This window comes from Podarcis vaucheri (assembly GCF_965113315.1).
Source record: "Podarcis vaucheri genome assembly, chromosome: 4".
NCBI classification, from domain to species: domain Eukaryota; kingdom Metazoa; phylum Chordata; class Lepidosauria; order Squamata; family Lacertidae; genus Podarcis; species Podarcis vaucheri.
In genome coordinates this window covers 1,636,946-1,652,796 of record NC_138762.1, presented here as the reverse complement: position 1 = coordinate 1,652,796, position 15,851 = coordinate 1,636,946, and the positions used below count along the sequence as shown (strand labels likewise).

The window sequence follows — 15,851 nt, the reverse complement described above, 5'->3', positions numbered from 1 at the left end:
CCAAATAACACTGTTCCATTGTTCCGCTGTCCAGTTAACATGGGTTTAATCTTTTCAACCTTTGCTTGAGAGATGTTAATGTCTTTTTCCTTTGAATTCTAGCATTTAGATTTAGACCAGTCCTTGCACTCAACCTCACATTACATTGTGCCATGTCATCTTGTAGACACCCAGATGATTTTCTTCTGTCATGTAGGGACAGTCTCTCCACTCGTCCATCGTCACTTGCCTTTGTGCACCTTTCCCTGCCTTTACCAGTCTGATTTTGTAGTGACTGAGTTTCCTTATACCTCCTCAAAAATATAGAAATGCCAGCTTTGGTTAAGTTTTTCCTACTCTTTCATCAATTTCTTCATAACTGTAGCCTTGTTCACTTAACAGTACAATTTTACATCACTTTCTTGGTGACCAGTCAACTCTTTGTGCCATTTCTATAATTTTATTATGTTTTACAAGAACAAAAAAAAAAAACCCCCAACCAACTTGATAGCAATCACACAAGACACTGACAAAGTCAACCTAAGCAAGTTGTGCTTCCTTTTTCTGGTTATTTGGCTATAGCTTTAGATAGAATATGGGTAATTGAACAAACTTTGTTGAATTGCATTCTTGATTAAATTATCTTTGCGTTGCTATATAATTGTATGATATTACTCCAAAAGAAGTGGTGTTATGAGCAATCAAACCTCTGAAATACATTTTTTACAAAAATCTTCCACAATTTTGACCACTACTGTATATCAAACAAAGCAACATTCAGGAACTGAACAGAATCTCATAATAAATATGTTTGTTAATGACAAACAAAACATGTAATGAACACACACCCAACTCCTTTCCGTTCTTCCCCATTTGTTCCTGAGGCTCTAATCCCTTTTTGTCTCCATTGCAGATTGTGATGAATCAGAAATCGAGAATGAAGGTGACCACGACAATATTCCCAGAAAGGAGAGGCCACATAAAAATTTGGAGTGTGGAGAAAGCTGCAGTCAGAGTTCCCATTCCACTTCCCATCAACAAAATATCCTTGGAAAGAAACTCTATCAGTGCATGGAATGTGGAAAAATCTTCAGTCAGAGCTCCTCTCTCACTTCCCATCAAAGAATTCATACAGGGGAGAAACCCTATCAGTGTGTGGAATGTGGAAAGAGCTTCAGTCACAGCCAAAGTCTCACTTCCCATCAGAGAATTCATACAGGGGAGAAACCCTATCAGTGTGTGGAATGTGGAAAGAGCTTCTGTCAGGGCTCCCATCTTTCTTCCCATCAAAGAATTCATATAGGGGAGAAACCCTATCAGTGCATGGAATGTGGAAAGAGCTTCAGTAGGAGCACTGAACTCACTTCCCATCAGAGAATTCATACAGGGGAGAAACCCTATCAGTCTGTGGAATGTGGAAAGAGCTTCGGTCACAGCCACAGTCTCACTTCCCATCAAAGAATTCATATAGGGGAGAAACCCTATCAGTGTGCGGAATGTGGAAAGAGCTTCATTTATAGCTCCTCTCTCACTTCCCATCGAAGAATTCATACAGGGGAGAAACGCTATCAGTGTGTGGAATGTGGAAAGAGCTTTAGTCACAGCCACAGTCTCACTTACCATCAAAGAATTCATTCAAACGTCAGAAAGACCCTTCATTATACAGCTTTCGGAGCCAGGCACCCTTTCAACCAGGCCTTTGGCTGATTGACATCTAATGCCCTTTAAAAATGTGGCAGGGAGGGGGGTTACAGATGTTTATTTTCTGTTTTTATATTGTACTTTTATGTTGTAACTGTCCTGAGACCTGTGGGTGTAGAGAATAGGAGCCTTCTCTTAGAGGCCTAGGGGTCTTTGCCCCCCCATTAAAATATTTGAGGGGGTCACCCCTCAGTTGGTACACATTGACATTCCAATGGCGCACATGCATCATGTCATTGATTGTGCAAGGCGGGCCTTACATGCCCCCCCCCCCCCGATATTTTATTCCAGTTGGTACCACTGGGTCGAATGGTATACAAATTAAATAAATAAATAAATCACCTTTCTTTGCACATGTTCCAGCTTGTCAATATCCTTATTTATTATCATGCCACGCCCAGATCTCCTTGGCAAAATGGTTTGTGTGAACGAGTGATCCAAACCTTGCAACAAAGTATAAGAACTCTGTTGCAAGATTCGGGCCTGCCCAATCCCTTTTGGGCCGAGGCTCTTTCCTGTTTCTCTTATGTGTACAATCGTAGATATCAGTCCGCTATTGATTGCACCCCATATGAAATGCTTTACAAAAGGAAGCCATACGTAAAACATTTCAAAATTTTTGGTTCAGAGGTATGGGTGCACACTTTGCAGGACAACAAATTGAGCAAACGTGGTGAACATGGTATTTTTCTGGGATATGAAAAGGGTTCCTATCGTGTGTTAATCACTGACACAAAAGCGATTAGGTTGACCAGAAGCATAGATTGTAATCAAAATGGAACAGTTGGCATTTTTCAATGTCATCCCATTTCAGATGATGATGGTGCAAAAGCAGTTAAGAGGCAAGATTCTGTTGTTGCTGATGATAATGCTGATGCCAACATACCGTATTTTTTGCTCTATAACACGCACCCGACCATAACACGCAAGTAGTTTTTAGAGGAGGAAAATCCGTAGGCATGCCACCCGTAGGCATTCCCTCCATAACACGGACAGACAGTTCCCCTTACTTTTTAGGAGGGAAAAAGTGAGTGTTATGGTGCAAAAAATACAGTAGATTCTGATGATGACTCAGCCCAAAAAGCCCAAAAACCTCAGATGAGTCTGACAATGATTCAGACACAGCACCTTCATTTACTTTAGGCCATCATTCTCCCAAGGAAGAGGAGACACCAGACCCAGAGGATCAGAGAGTTTTGCGTAGATCTAAAAGAACTACAAAGGCCATACCACCTACACAGTTCGCCAAAGAGTTTGCTAAAGCTGCTGTTACTAGCAACTCTGGTGCGGTTCTTGAACCAGCCAACTACAAAGAGGTTCAAAATCTGTCCGCAAAGGATGCTGAACCTTGGCTGGATGCCATGAAAGCCCAGTTGAATTCCCTAAAGCAGAATGATACTTGGGAATTGGTTCCAGAAGAACTAGGCATGAAGTGTGTTGATAGTAGGTGGATCTACAAGACAAAAACTGATCGGAATGGAAAAATAGTCAGATACAAAGCCAGACTAGTGGCACGAGGTTTTTCTCAAATACCTGATCAGGACTATCATGAGACGTATTCATCAACAGTAAAGTTTGGGCCTGAAAAGATGTCTCGGGAAGTGTGCTGTCTCCCCGGGGCTAAGATCCAAGATGTAACTGAACGACTGCAAGAAATAATAAAACCCACTGACAAATACCCCTTCCTCTTGGTTCATGTGGGAACCAATGACACTGCAAGCAATAGCCTCCAGAAGATCAAAAGAGACTACGAGGCTCTGGGCAGGAAATTGAAGCAATTAAATGCACAAATTGTCATCTCATCTGTCCTCCCAGTTGAACGACGTGGCCCAGGGAGAGAGGGGAAAATAGTGGAAGTGAACAGCTGGCTTCGCAAATGGTGTAAACAGGAACGGTTTGGATTCTTAGATCACGGACTGCAGTTTCTTGAAGATGGACTTCTGGCAAGCGATGGGCTGCACCTCACAACGGTTGGGAGAAATGTTTTTGCCAAAAATCTCAGAAACCTCATTAGGAGGGCTTTAAATTGACTAATGTGGGGGAGGGAGACAGTGCTCCTGAAGGTAGGAGCCTATCAATTGATGAAGATGATCATCCAAACGGAGGACATAGATAATGCCTTCCTGGAACAGATGGCCAAGCCTGCAAAAGGAAGGGAGATAGTAGTAATGGGGGACTTCAATTACCCGGATATTTGTTGGATGTCAAACTCAGCCAAGAGCATAAGGTCAAACAGATTCCTCACTGGTCTTGCAGACAACTTCATTGTCCAGAAAGTGGGAGAAGCAACAAGAGGAACAGCCATTTTAGATCTGATCCTAAGCAATGTTGATGACCTGGTTAGTGGGGTAGAAGTGGAAGGATCATTAGGCGTGAGTGATCATGCTCTTCTGAAGTTTACTATACAGCGGAAAGGAGCAGCCAAGCATACTAGGACTCAATTTCTTGACTTTAAGAAAGCCGACTTCATAAAACTTAGGGAAGTGCTGGGTGAGATCCCATGGACAGTAATACTAAAAGGAAAGGGAGTTCATGATGGCTGGGAGTTTGTTAAGAGGGAGATAGTAAAAGCACAACGTCAGGCAATACCAATGAGACGGAAACATGGAAGGTGCCTAAAGAAGCCAGGGTGGCTATCTAAAGAACTTTTAACTGAGTTAAGATTAAAAAAAGGATGTGTACAAAAAATGGAAAAGGGGGGAAACCACCAAAGAGGAATTCAAACAAATAGCCAGCACGTGTAGACACAAAGTCAGAAAAGCTAAAGCACAGAATGAACTCAGGCTGGCTAGAGAGGTTAAAAGCAACAAAAAAGGCTTTTATGGGTATGTTCATAGCAAAAGGAAGAACAAAGAAACAGTGGGGTCACTCAGAGGAGAAGATGGTGAAATGCAAACAGGGGACACAGAAAGGGCTGAACTCCTCAATGCCTTCTTTGCCTCAGTCTTCTCCGATAAAGAAAACAATGCCCGACCTGAAGAATTTGGAGCAAATGATTCAGCAAAGGAAACACAGCCCAGAATAACTAAGGAGATAGTACAAGAATATTTGGCTAGTTTAGATGTATTCAAGTCTCCAGGGCCAGTGAACTGCATCCAAGAGTATTAAAAGAACTGGCAGATGTGATCTCAGAACCACTGGCAGTCATCTTTGAGAATTCCTGGAGAACAGGCGAAGTCCCGGCAGACTGGAGGAGGGCAAATGTTGTCCCTATTTTCAAAAAGGGGAAAAGAGAGGACCCAAATAATTACCGCCCAGTCAGTCTGACATCAATACCAGGGAAGATTCTGGAGCAGATCATTAAGCAAACAGTCTGTGAGCACCTAGAAAGGAATGCTGTGATCACCAATAGTCAGCATGGATTTCTGAAAAATAAGTCATGTCAGACTAACCTGATCTTGTTTTTTGACAGAATTACAACCCTGGTAGATGAAGGGAACGCAGTGGATATAGTCTACCTAGATTTCAGCAAGGCATTTGACAAGGTGCCCCATGATATTCTTGTAAAGAAGCTGGTAAAATGCGGTCTTGACTATGCTACCACTCAGTGGATTTGTAACTGGCTGACTGACTGAACCCAAAGGGTGCTCATCAATGGTTCCTCTTCATCCTGGAGAAGAGTGACTAGTGGGGTGCCACAGGGTTCTGTCTTGGGCCCGGTCTTATTCAACATCTTTATAACGACTTGGATGATGGACTCAAGGGCATCCTGATCAAATTTGCAGATGACACCAAACTGGGAGGGGTGGCTTACACCCCAGAGGACAGGATCACACTTCAAAACGACCTTGACAGATAAGAGAACTGGGCCAAAACAAACAAGATGAATTTTAACAGGGAGAAATGTAAAGTATTGCACTTGGGCAAAAAAAATGAGAGGGACAAATACAAGATGGGGGACACCTGGCTTGAGAGCAGTACATGTGAAAAGGATCTAGGAGTCTTGGTTGACCACAAACTTGACATGAGCCAACAGTGTGATGCGGCAGCTAAAAAAGCCAATGCAATTCTGGGCTGCATCAATAGGAGTATAGCATCTAGATCAAGGGAAGTAATAGTGCCACTGTATTCTGCTCTGGTCAGACCTCACCTGGAGTACTGTGTCCAGTTCTGGGCACCACAATTCAAGAAGGACACTGTCAAACTGGAACGTGTCCAGAGGAGGGCAACCAAAATGGTCAAAGGCCTGGAAACGATGCCTTATGAGGAACGGCTAAGGGAGCTGGGCATGTTTAGTCTGGAGAAGAGGAGGTTAAGGGGTGATATGATAGCCATGTTCAACTATATAAAAGGATGTCACATAGAGGAGGGAGAAAGGTTGTTTTCTGCTGCTCCAGAAAAGCGGACACGGAGCAATGGATCCAAACTACAAGAAAGAAGATTCCACCTAAACATTAGGAAGAACTTCCTGACAGTAAGAGCTGTTCGACAGTGGGATTTGCTGCCAAGGAGTGTGGTGGAGTCTCCTACTTTGGAGGTCTTTAAGCAGAGGCTTGACAACCATATGTCAGGAGTGCTCTGATGGTGTTTCCTGGTTGGCAGGGGGTTGGACTCGATGGCCCTTGTGGTCTCTTCCAACTCTAGGATTCTATGATTCTTGTGGTTTCCTGCATCTGGTATTCAGAAGCCTGGCTGCCTCCAGCAAAGCCTGGGAGCCCCTGGCAGCATTCTCCTCCTCCATGAACCTGTCTGATCCTCTTCAGAAACCATCCACTGCCTCCGGGGGGAGATAGCTCGGCAGTTTAGCTCTGTGCTGTGTGGAGAAGGGCTTTCATTTGTCCCTCTGGAGTCTGCCAATGTCCAGCTTTGTCGCAGAATGGATCCAGCACCTACTCATGGGTCCAGAGGCTGCTCCCCTCCCTGAGGAAGCTGCACACTTGAACTGCAATTACGCGCAAAAGGGAGAAGGAGGCGCCGCCAGCGGCACAGACACCCTAGGGAGGATCTGGGCTAGCATATAAGGGGTGCCAGGGGGACCCCAAGAGCTCCAAGCAGCTGATGCCAAGGACCAGCATGGCAGACACTCCAGCCACAATGGCAGTAAGTGACCCTGGAGACCCCCCCTTCTCTCTCTTTTTCTTCCTGCCTTCCTACATCTGCGCTTCTTGCCTGGAACCTGCAGGCTTCTCTTTCACCTGCTTGTGTGCTGGATCAGCTCTTGCAGACCCTCTTTTCCAAGGACACTCCTGGATTTGCAGAAGCCGTCCCAGATTCTGATTTGATCCTGGAATGTCCCAGTATTCCTTTTATTGTTGTTTAGTTGTTTAGTTGTGTCCGCCTCTTCGTGACCCCCTGGACCAGAGCACGCCAGGCCCTCCTGTCTTCCACTGCCTCCCGCAGTTTGGTCAGACTCATGCTAGTAGCTTCGAGAACACTGTCCCACCACCCCGTCCTCTGTCGTCCCCTTCTCCTTGTGCCCTCCATCTTTCCCAACATCAGGGTCCTTTCCAGGGAGTCTTCTCTTCTCATGAGGTGGCCAAAGTCTTGGAGCCTCAACTTCACGATCTGTCCTTCCAGTGAGCACTCAGGGCTGATTTCCTTCAGAATGGAGAGGTTTGATCTTCTTGCAGTCCATGGGACTCTCAAGAGTTTCCTCCAGCACCGTAATTCCTTGTCATCCCTATTTTCATGAGAGAAAACGTTGGAGGATTTTGGTCCTGCAGGGAGCCGATGAAATTTTGGTTGGGTTGGGTGGAGGACCAAAAATAGGGCAGCGGAGTTCCTCCCTATGGAAACATCCATGTTCTACTTGCATTCCTTGTTGCTGCAATAACGATGGCAAGGGTGATTTTTATTCCAGACTCAGCAGCAGCAGGACGGCAGGTTGGAGGGGAGCCATTTCTGGGGCTGCCAGAGCACAGCCTCCTTCTCCTCCTGCCTGTCATAGAATCAGAGTTGGAAGGGAGCTCCAAGGATCATCTAGTCCAAGTCGCTGCAATGCAGGGATGGCAGCTAATCCCTCTTTCCTGTTTGCTTCCATCTATCCATCCACCCACCAGTCCTCCTCCATCTGCCTCCACTGTCCCCTCCCTTTCCCCTTTTGGAGCTCCATTCACTTCCTTGCTCCTTCCAGCTCATCCTTCCTTGGTATCTTCTCACAAGACTGATTTCCCTCTCCATCCTTCCCTTTCCCTTCTTTCCAACCTTCTCCTCCATCTCTCCCTTGCCCCACTTCTTTCTTTCCTCCTGCGCCCACACTTCCTCGTCTCCTCCAACCAAGGCTCTCCTCTCCCACTTCCCCAGTAAGTCTTGTGCATTTGCAAGGTAGATTCCTTGTCAGTGATCCCTGCGTTGTAGAGAGTTGGACTAGATGCCTTTTTGTGTTCCCTCCAAAGTCTATAGTCCTATGACTGTATCATCAACAACAGCTCTCCATCCCTGGAGGTCTTTGGGCAGAGGTTGGGGGACCACCTGTCAGGGATTCTGTAGCTGTGTTTCCTGCACTGCAGGGGCCAAATGACCCTCTGGGGTTCTTCTCCTCCTCCTCTTCCTCCTCCTCCTTCTGCAGAGGGTAACCTTCAGTGACCTGGTCAAGGGAAGCCACGGCATCGCAAGGGTCTGAAGGGAACGTGATGGAGCCAAGGCAGTGATGTGACGTGTGGCTGGAAAAGGTGAACAATAATCTCAGCACAGTCCCAAAATGTCAGTGTTTTGGAATAAAACAGGCACAGGACCATGGACATAGCCAGGATTTATTTATTTTTTTGGGGGGTGCAAGCTTTATGTTGGGTGGGGGGCAGAACTCTGATACAATTGAAAATTCCTTCCAGTAGCACCTTAAAGACCAACTAAGTTAGTTCTTGGTATGAGCTTTCGTGTGCATGCACACTTCTTCAGATATCGTGTGCATGCACACGAAAGCTCATACCAAGAACTACCTTAGTTGGTCTTTAAGGTGCTACTGGAAGGAATTTTTTATTTTGACTATGGCAGACCAACACAGCTACCTATCTGTAAATGTGATACAATTGGTCAGTTAGTTAAATGTTTTCTATCTATTTACTTGATTTAGGGGGGCAGCTGCCCCCTGCACACACACCCCCACACCGCTATGCACACACACAAAAGAGCGTTGTAAAAGTCACCATTACTGCTATTTTACATTGTGCCATTGGCATGGGTGGCCTTTTGCAAAGTGTTAAAGGACAGGTCCCTGCCCTGAGGCAGAATTCAATCCAGGAAGAACAAGAATGATTTTGGCCACAGGGGTTGGGCAGTGGTGAGGGAGCCGAGACCACAGAAAACCAGAGAGGGGGGAATTATAGGGTGGGTGTATATTTGTACACACACAAACATATATCGTAGATCATTAAGAGCTGCGGAAAATTGGTGTGGCTGTTCTTCATGGGCCAGAAAGTAATTTTAGTCTTATGTCAGCTCGAGACCCTAGGACCGCCATATTTCAAAAAGTAAAAACCAGGACATTCCCGAAAGTTGTTGGACGATTTCACCTTTGATATCCTGGTAATGTCTGGCCGGAGAAACCTATGATGGATATTTATGAATTTCTGCATGGCATGTAGAGGGTGGATTGAGAGAATTTTTCTCCTCTCCCAACATTAATGAAGATTAATGTTGGAAGATTCAGGGGGCATAAAAGGAAGTCCTTCTTAGTTAAATGGCGGAACTCCCTGCCTCAAGAGGCAGCAATGTCCACCAACCAATGAGCCTTTCAAGGACAAATTCCTGGAGGAGGAGGAGAGGCCTCTGCTTTGGCTCCACAGGGAGAGGCACCAAGCTTCTGAAAAGCAGTTGCTGGAAGCCACAGGAGGGGAGAAGAGGGCTCATGTGTTCGGATCCTGTTTGGGGGTTTCCTGTTGGGGCACCTGATCGGCCACTGTGAGAACAGGAGGCCGGGCTAGATGGGCTCTTGGTTTTAGCAGCAGCCGGGCAGTAGTCCTTTCTGGGCTCCTGAAAGGGTGCAGGAGGGAGCCAGGTGAGCCCAGCGCTTCCTCCAGGGGCCACCCTTCTCTCTCCCTCTTCCAGCTGTGTGACTTTCTCCAGGTCTCAGAAGCTTCGCCAGGGTGGGTCTCTCTCGCGACTCCTTTCCGCAACGCTGGAGGCCCTCAACAGCACAGCCAGCTTACTGGGCCAATTCTCCTTCATCCTGGTGGGCATCCCTGGTCTGGAAGCCTTCCACACCTGGATCGGGACCCCCCTCTTCCTCATGTACGTCCTGACTGTGCTGGGGAACGTCACCATCCTCTTCGTCATCAAGACGGAGCCCAGTCTCCACCAGCCCATGTACCTCTTCCTCTCCATGCTGGCCGCCAACGACCTGGTCATCAGCACTTCCACCTTGCCCAAGATGCTGGCCATCATGTGGTCGGGCGCCAGGGAGATTGGCTTCCATGCCTGCCTGACGCAGATGTACTTCATCCACACCTTCTCCATCGTGGAGTCCGCCATCTTGCTGGCCATGGCCTTTGACCGCTATGTCGCCATCTGCCACCCTCTCCACTATGCGGCCATCCTTAGCAACACAGCAGTGGCCAGGATGGGGCTGGCGGCGGCTGCCCGGGGCGTGATCCTGGTCCTGCCCTGCCCCCTCCTCCTCCTCAAGAGGCTGCCTGGTGGCTTCCGAACAGTCATCCAGCACACCTACTGTGAGCACATGGCGGTGGTCAAGCAGGCCTGCAGTGACACGACTGTCAACCGGGTGTATGGCATCTGTGTGGCCCTCTCAGTGGTGGTGCTGGACCTGGGGCTCATTGCTGCCTCCTACACCATGATCCTCCGGGCCGTCTTCCAGCTCTCATCATGGGACGCTCGCGCCAAGGCCCTGGGCACCTGCGCGGCCCACACCTGCACCATCTTGGTCTCCTATGTGCCCGCGCTCTTCACCTTCCTGACCCACCGGATTGGGCACCACGTGCCTCCGTACATCCACATCCTGCTGGCCTGCCTCTACCTCCTCCTGCCGCCCATGGTGAACCCCCTCGTCTATGGGGTGAAGACCCAGCAGATCCGCCAGAGAGTGCTTGGCCTTTTTGGCCAAGGGCGGAAGGGGCCTGCAAACCACTAGACACCTCCTTGCCCTCTTGGGTTCCAAGCCGCCCTCTGCCAGTCATGGTGCCTCTCCCACAACACTGACATTTGGGCAGAAACCACGAGAGGGGGCCACAAATGTTTGCTTTCATTTTATTTATCTCATGTCTCTTTCCAGTTATTTTTATTAGTAAATAAGGTAAGCCAAAGGTTCTCTCCATAAGAACCTCATGGGGCTTGGGGCTGCTTCTGTATCCAGCCGAGACTCAGGCAGACTCAGTGGCTGGAAACTCCTTTGAGCAGTTGTGGATGGTTCCACATTCCTGGACTGGGAGAGCCTGGCCACAGCAGCTCTCGCCTTCGTTTCTTCAAGGCTGGATGGCCACAGTGCCCTCCATGTGGGGCATCCCTTGCGCTTGATCCAGAATCTGCAACTGGTGCAGAATGCTGCAGCACGATTTTTCATGATCTCAGTGTATCTTTTTGTAAACTGCCTTGAGGGTTTTGCTTTGTTTACAATCAAGCGGTATATACATTTTATGAAATAAATAAATGATCACTAAACTTACTGCTTCAAAACATCCCCCAAAATGTCCATTTCCCCATGAGTCTGCTAGGCTGGTTTAGATGCATTCTTTTGCAGTGTCAGCTAAATTACCGTATTTTTCGCTCTATAACACGCACCTGACCATAACACGCACATAGTTTTTAGAGGAGGAAAACAAGAAAAAAAATATTGTAAATGAAACAGTGGATGTATGATTTTTGTGGTTCATGCTGTGGCCACAGACATGTGATCTGACGGTGAGTTTGGGGTAGCGCAATGCAAAAATCCTGAGGATCCATGTGGATCCGTGCTTTGTAACCACGTTTTAAGTGGGGAGGGAAGGAAAAGCACTCAAAGGACAAGGAGTATGCGTGGGGTGGGTGGAGAAGGATGCTGCTAATAATGCAGAAGAGGGGTAGAAGGGGAGAATGCTCCTCCCCTCTCCCACTTTGCTCCTTTAAAACAAGCAGGCTCTGCTTCTCTCCCTCCTCCCCGGCTTAGAGAGCTGAAAAGCTTTGCTGCTATTTAGCGAGCTGAGTGGGGAGGAGAGAGGGACAGAGAGCACGGTTTAAAGCAGCCAACAGACAGGAGCTGCTTACACCTGTGTAAGTGGCTCCTCTCCTGCTTTGCTGTTTCAAAGCGAGCCACGGAGGAGGGAAGGAAGGGGAACCATGGATCCTCTGCTCACGACTGCAGCAGATCCCCCCCCCGCCACCCGTAGGCATTCGCTCCATAACACACACAGACATTTCCCCTTACTTTCTAGGAGCAAAAAAGTGAGTGTTATGGTGCAAAAAATACGGTATATTTACTGAAAACCAGACTTTCTCAATCCATTTGGATATACGTAGGAAATTGGCTCCTCTCTCCTCAATGTGTAGCTATCACAAACTCAGCAGCGGTAACAAGGTTGAATGCTGCCAAGTGGGCCGTGAAGCCTCCTGCCTGATGTCAAGTGGCAAGGAGTTCCAAAGTACACTTGCTGCCACACCAAAACATCCAGGACAGGGCTGGCAGGTTGCACATTCAGTGTCCCAGTATACCATTCCCATAAATGCTTAATTGTGATTCAAGAGACACTGAGGTCCTTGCAGAGATGACAGGACAGCTTTCCAGATTAGTTAGCTGGGAGTGAGACAGTTGGCAGAGTGGCATTGGGCTCTCTAAGATGCCAGCTACCACAGCAATTGCTTTCTTGAGACTTTTTAGCACTGCAATACCATTTCTTAAAAAAATAAAAAAGGTTGATTTTTAAGTCATGGCCGTGTGTGAGCAAATACTCCACATCTGTCAAGCTTTCAGGAGCAGGACTAAGGGGTGAAATGAAGCCCCCCAGATCCCCAAAGGGTGAGGGAAATGGTCTATCTCCCTTCTTCCTTTTCCTTATCAGTTAATTCCACCTAAGAAATGGGAAGAAAGCAGCTGCTCATGTTAAAATTCATGAGCTGACGATGGTATGATTTGTCAGCAATAAATATGATTTGTTCTAATCTGTAAGTGAAGTCACATTTGAAACAATACAGAAGTAGCCAAAGGGAATTTCCTAGGAAGTCTTTTATTCAGTCTCGCCTGCGATCATATGTGCTGAACACACAGAAACACATTGATAATGTGAAATAACTGGGAGTTACAGACTCCAAATGGGGGCCAAAGACCTCTCAGCCTCTAAGAGTTGCCTCCTATGCCTTATACCATGGGTAGACAAACTAAGGCCCGGGGGTCAGATCCGGCCCAATCGCCTTCTAAATCTGGCCTGCAGACAGTCCAGGAATCAGCACGCTTTTACATGAGTAGAATGAGTCATTTTATTTAAAATGCATCTCTGGGTTATTTCTGGGGCACAGGAATTCATTCACACCCCCTCCCCCCAATATATATATATAGATGGGCCCCCCACAAGGTCTGAGGGACAGTGGACCAGCCCCCTGCTGAAAAAGTTTGCTGACCCCTGTCTAATACCCTCAGGGCACATTCAACATAAAGTCACAAAATAGAAATTAAATAAACCATTAAAAAACAGTAAACCACCCCTCCTCACCACATTTTAAAAGGGCATTAGATGTCAATCAGCCAAAGGCCTGGTTAAAGAGGTGTGTTTGTGAGGAGACCCAGAGCTTATAGGGTTACTAGCTCGGGATGTGAGGTCCTGTTGCGTGGGTGTGTGGGTGTGTGTTGGGACTGCACTCAGGCCCCTCCGGTCCAGGCAGGAGACAGTGCCGTGGCACCTGCGGTGGCGGCAGCTGCTGCTGCTCTGAGGAAAGACCAGAGAGCAATGGGTTTGCTAGTGCTGAGCATGGATGCCTCCCAGTTGCCCCACACTGAAGGGTTGGAGAATGCCCAGGCTATTTGGCAGGCACTTGAGAGGGTCCATCACAGAACCACAGCAGGGGCCAAGATCCATGTCACCAGAAGTTTGTTTGAGCTGAGGCTACATCCAGGGGACACCATCAGGGAGCACGTGGCAAAAATGGTGGCTGTGTATAACCGGCTGAGGCAGTTAAACGTGACTTTTCCAGAAGATTTGAAAGTTTACATTCTTCTGAGTTCACTAGACAAGAATTATGACCGTTTGTGTCTGAACCTCGAAGCCATGCCCCCAGCAGATTTAACGCTGCAGTTTGTCTCAGGGCACCTGTGCAATGAAGAGGAACATCGGCAGAGAGAGGGGCGAGCTGGCTCAGGCTGTCCTGCTTCCGGGGGGGGGGGCAGTAAAGACTGAAGACACTGTAAGGGCTTTTGCTACGAGTCGTTGTTATCATTGTGGCTCAAAAGACCAGCTGCGTAAACTGCCCCAAGGAACAGGATGCCTCCAAGGTCGTTGCCCCAGGTAACCAGATTAGAGGAATGGGACGGAGTGGGAACGCACAGAGAGGTCCCAGGGGAAACGAAGGAGACACAAGTTTGCATCATTTGGCAGCTTCCATGGCAACGGTGAAGGATGGCAACCAGAGCAATGTACAGCATTGGGTGATCAACAGTGGAGTAAGTTATCATCTGCTGCCATCTGGTGTCCAAATGCAGAACTGCAGAGCTGTTTCCATTGGAAAAACAGTCTCACTTGCCGAATGGTTCCAAGAGAGGGCTGACAACTGTTGAATGTCAGAACAGGCTATTTGTTCTGGAAACGCCTCAAGCAGGTAAGGGAAACACTGAGTCAGCACAGGCGCAGCGTGCTAACATTCCCACTCACAATATGTTTTTTCTTTTAAAATAAATTTTTTTATTAGTTTTTCACAATTTTTATAACACAAACATAACACAATAAAAACAAACAAACACATAAACAAACATGTATAATTTCAAATCCTTATTTCTTAAACCTTACTTCACTGACTTCCCCATACCTCCCCTTTCTGCATCCCAATTTCTAAATTTGTTTCAGCAAATCCTCTCCCTTAATTTTATCCAATTTTCCCTTATTCTTTCCCTTTACTTAATCTTTTGCAGCTGTAATCCCCTTTTTTTCAAAAACTTCAACATTTTAACATTCATTAATTTTACAATGTTTCTTAAGATATATTTTAAATTTCTTCCAGTCTTCATCCGCCGTCTCTTTCCCCTGGTCACGGATTCTGCCGGTCATTTCAGCCAGTCCCATATAGTCTTCCCACTCACAATATGTGTCATCATTTGTGGCACAGGAGGATGTCCCACTGCAGTTGGGGATATGTCAAGAAAATTCCAGGGTGCACTGAGGGATGCAAAATGAAGTCATGTGCTAAGTTCCTGGATTGCAGAGCATGTGAGAAGGCAAAGGCAAAAACATGCAGTTATCCTAGGTCTGACAGGATAACCACAAAACCTTTTGAGTTGGTTCATGCAGATATTTTTGCCTTATGCCTGTTGCAAGTCTGAGTGGGGCTAAACATGTTTTGACCCTGACAGATGATTACTCTAGAAATGGTTGGGTGATACCTCTGAAAGAAAAGGGTAAGGCTGCCACCATGCTGAGGGAGTGGGTCACTGCAGTTGAACTCCAATTCTCATTGAGGGTCTGCAGAATCCAATCAGATTGGGTGGGGAGTTCACTGGGTCTGCGTTGAAGAATTACTTTCGCCAGAAAGGGATACGTCACAGGTTGACGGTTCTGCACTCACCACAGGAGAACAGGATGGCAGAAAGGCGGAACCGAATGCTTCAGGAAGCGGTGGAAGCACTGCTTTTTGACTCAGGCTTACCACAACGCTTCTGGGCAGAAGCTTGGAAGATGGCGAATTTCACTCTGAATCATTCTTACAACTCTGTTGTAAGGGACACACCCTATTTTCTGTTGCATGGTAAGAAACCAAAGGTACATTTCTTCTGTGTGTTTGGGTGCAAGGCTTGGGTCCTTGTGCCAAAGGCCAAACACAGAAAGGGTGGACCCAGGTCCCGGAAAATGATCTTTTGTGGGTATAAGCCAGGGACAAAGGGGTGGAGATTTGCCTATCCAGAAGGCAATCAGTCAAAGGTTCTAGTCAGCAGGAGTGCTGAGTTTCATGAGCAAAGCAGGTGGACACGCATCCATGGGAATCCAGATATTCTCTCAGAGAGTCTGCCTGACTCTGCTGAGGAGGGAGAGTTAGTAACTGAACCTGCTGAGGATCAGGTCCCTGACCAGGAGCAGGAAAGGGCATCTCCAAAGGCTGTAAAGAGC

At 47.2% G+C, this 15,851-nt stretch overlaps 3 protein-coding genes across 4 annotated transcripts in view; all 3 read left to right on the top strand.

Annotated features, from left to right (window-relative positions):
• LOC309530467 (uncharacterized protein) overlaps positions 1-2,033 on the top strand; it is a 45,725-nt gene extending 43,692 nt beyond the window's left edge. The window contains exon 3 of one of the 2 annotated variants that reach the window (XM_082219463.1): positions 893-2,033. In XM_082219463.1, the coding sequence (XP_082075589.1) occupies positions 893-1,686 (794 nt within the window). In that variant the 3' untranslated portion in view covers positions 1,687-2,033. The remainder of the gene's footprint in view (positions 1-892) is intronic. The other variant, XM_082219462.1, reaches the window with a different exon arrangement.
• The window catches only part of LOC309530284 (uncharacterized protein), a 435,057-nt gene that overhangs the window by 76,096 nt on the left and 343,110 nt on the right, over positions 1-15,851 (top strand). The gene's annotated exons all lie outside the window — the stretch shown is intronic.
• LOC309531541 (olfactory receptor 52P1-like) lies at positions 8,871-10,730 on the top strand (the record flags this gene model as incomplete). The annotated part of the gene is made up of 2 exons (XM_082221132.1): positions 8,871-8,899; positions 9,667-10,730. 2 exons carry the CDS (start codon positions 8,871-8,873, stop codon positions 10,703-10,705), a joined length of 1,068 nt encoding a protein of 355 aa, XP_082077258.1. The 3' UTR covers positions 10,706-10,730.